The sequence below is a fragment of the Lottia gigantea genome, assembly GCF_000327385.1.
Source record: "Lottia gigantea unplaced genomic scaffold LOTGIsca_60, whole genome shotgun sequence".
NCBI classification, from domain to species: domain Eukaryota; kingdom Metazoa; phylum Mollusca; class Gastropoda; family Lottiidae; genus Lottia; species Lottia gigantea.
Window position 1 is genome coordinate 162,096 of NW_008710050.1, and position 2,034 is coordinate 164,129.

Below are 2,034 nucleotides of genomic sequence, written 5' to 3' on the forward strand. Positions count from 1 at the left end.
ATTTCTATCTGTTGTCAAGGTAATTGTGTATATTTCTATCTGTTGTCAAGATAATTGTGTATATTTCTATCTGTTGTCAATGTAATTGTGTGTATTTCTATCTGTTGTCAAGGTAATTGTGTGTATTTCTATCTGTTGTCAAGGTAATTGTGTATATTTCTATCTGTTGTCAAGGTAATTGTGTATATTTCTATCTGTTGTCAATGTAATTGTGTATATTTCTATCTGTTGTCAAGGTAATTGTGTATATTTCTATCTGTTGTCAAGATAATTGTGTATATTTCTATCTGTTGTCAAGATAATTGTGTATATTTCTATCTGTTGTCAAGGTAATTGTGTATATTTCTATCTGTTGTCAAGGTAATTGTGTATATTTCTATCTGTTGTCAAGGTAATTGTGTATATTTCTATCTGTTGTCAAGGTAATTGTGTATATTTCTATCTGTTGTCAATGTAATTGTGTGTATTTCTATCTGTTGTCAATGTAATTGTGTATATTTCTATCTGTTGTCAATGTAATTGTGTATATTTCTATCTGTTGTCAAGGTAATTGTGTGTATTTCTATCTGTTGTCAAGATAATTGTGTATATTTCTATCTGTTGTCAAGGTAATTGTGTGTATGGGGATCAGGATAGTGTGATAAAAGATGGTATAAGTTGTGCAGTTGTCAAAACAAACTTCAGTGGATATTGCTATCCTGAACACCCAGGAATCAGAGAAAGGTGTTGTGAGACTTGTGAACTTATTAAAACTAACAACTTCGGTAAGTTTCTAACCTAATATTCTTACTAGTTAACCCTTGACGTCTCATGTTCAAGCAGACAAATTGAAGAAGGAGCTGGAAAATGAAATGAATGGATTTTTACGTCCTATTTTTCTGCACCCTCTGGGTTAACGAAGACGAGCAGCGCCATGCAGCGTGGAAGGGGAAATTAACAGCGGCATTAGTCTTCTGTTTTTGATTTCCTACTGCCGAGAGATTTTTAACGGTTGTCCCCCCATTGAGTCAGTCCTACTTGTACAACGAGTCTCGGAAGGATGCCGCCGCCACTGTTTATATTGTTTATATTCATCCTGGATGTTTTGAATATCTTCGTTTTCTATTGTAGTTTGTGAATATGGAGACAAAGTAGAAAATTGCATAGTCGGAAATTGTGGAAACATAAACACTAAAGATAATAAATTGTATGATATTGATTGCTGTGGGACGTGTGAATATACTGGTGAAGAAACGACGAACCCTGACATAACTACGTCTCCGACTACAACTCCTGACGCGATCACATCACCAAGCTGTGCCGACGCGCCATCTGTAAACAATAAGACCTGTCCGGAATTTATTTCCGAGAAAGGAGATAAACAGTGTTATAATCAGGAAACTGAAACTGCTTGCTGTCAAACCTGTACTTCAAAACGAAGAAATAATCCAAGTATAACTTTTTATATTTTATGAAATTTTGCTTCTTAAACTTCTCAATGTTAAGCTATTACGAACTTCGTCTTATACCTTGACTACATAGCCACCTTTCTTGAATCATGGAATTGTACGCCAGCCAATGCAGCCAGAGTCCTTGCCAGCAATACTGTAAACACTATTAACTTTCTGTTGAAGCCTCTGACTGGCTGTTTTTTTGGTAGTGTACAATCCAATCAAATCACTACCTTTACGAACGTTCGTGATACAAGAAAGGTGGCTATTGAAGTCAAGGTATTAGACACAGTTCGTAATAGCTTAACATTGTAAAAATATAATGTTCTGTAGGTAACATCTTTTTGACTTTAACTTTTTAATTTCGTTGCTTCGTTTTGGAAGGAAATTTGACCTGATTTCATCTTTATGTATTCAAGAAATATAAAAAACCCTCCGAAAACGGTTGATCAGTTGAACTTCTTGCAGAGTGGCATATTGCAGAACAGTGAGCAACGCAGTGGCGACGCTGGGGAGGAGAAGGTTGCAGCAGGGCACTGGAAAGACGGCGTGGGGAGGCGGCGTAGTTGGTTGAGGAAATGGGGGGGGGGGGGGGGGGGCCGGG

The 2,034-nt window shown here is 37.0% G+C and overlaps 1 protein-coding gene across 1 annotated transcript in view; it reads left to right on the forward strand.

The window, feature by feature from the left end:
- LOTGIDRAFT_166643 (hypothetical protein) overlaps nt 1–2,034 on the forward strand; it is a gene marked incomplete at both ends in the record, with an annotated part of 36,068 nt that overhangs the window by 29,862 nt on the left and 4,172 nt on the right. The window contains 2 exons of the mRNA XM_009064068.1: nt 609–764; nt 1,111–1,431. Coding sequence (XP_009062316.1) covers nt 609–764; nt 1,111–1,431 — 477 coding nt within the window. The remainder of the gene's footprint in view (nt 1–608; nt 765–1,110; nt 1,432–2,034) is intronic.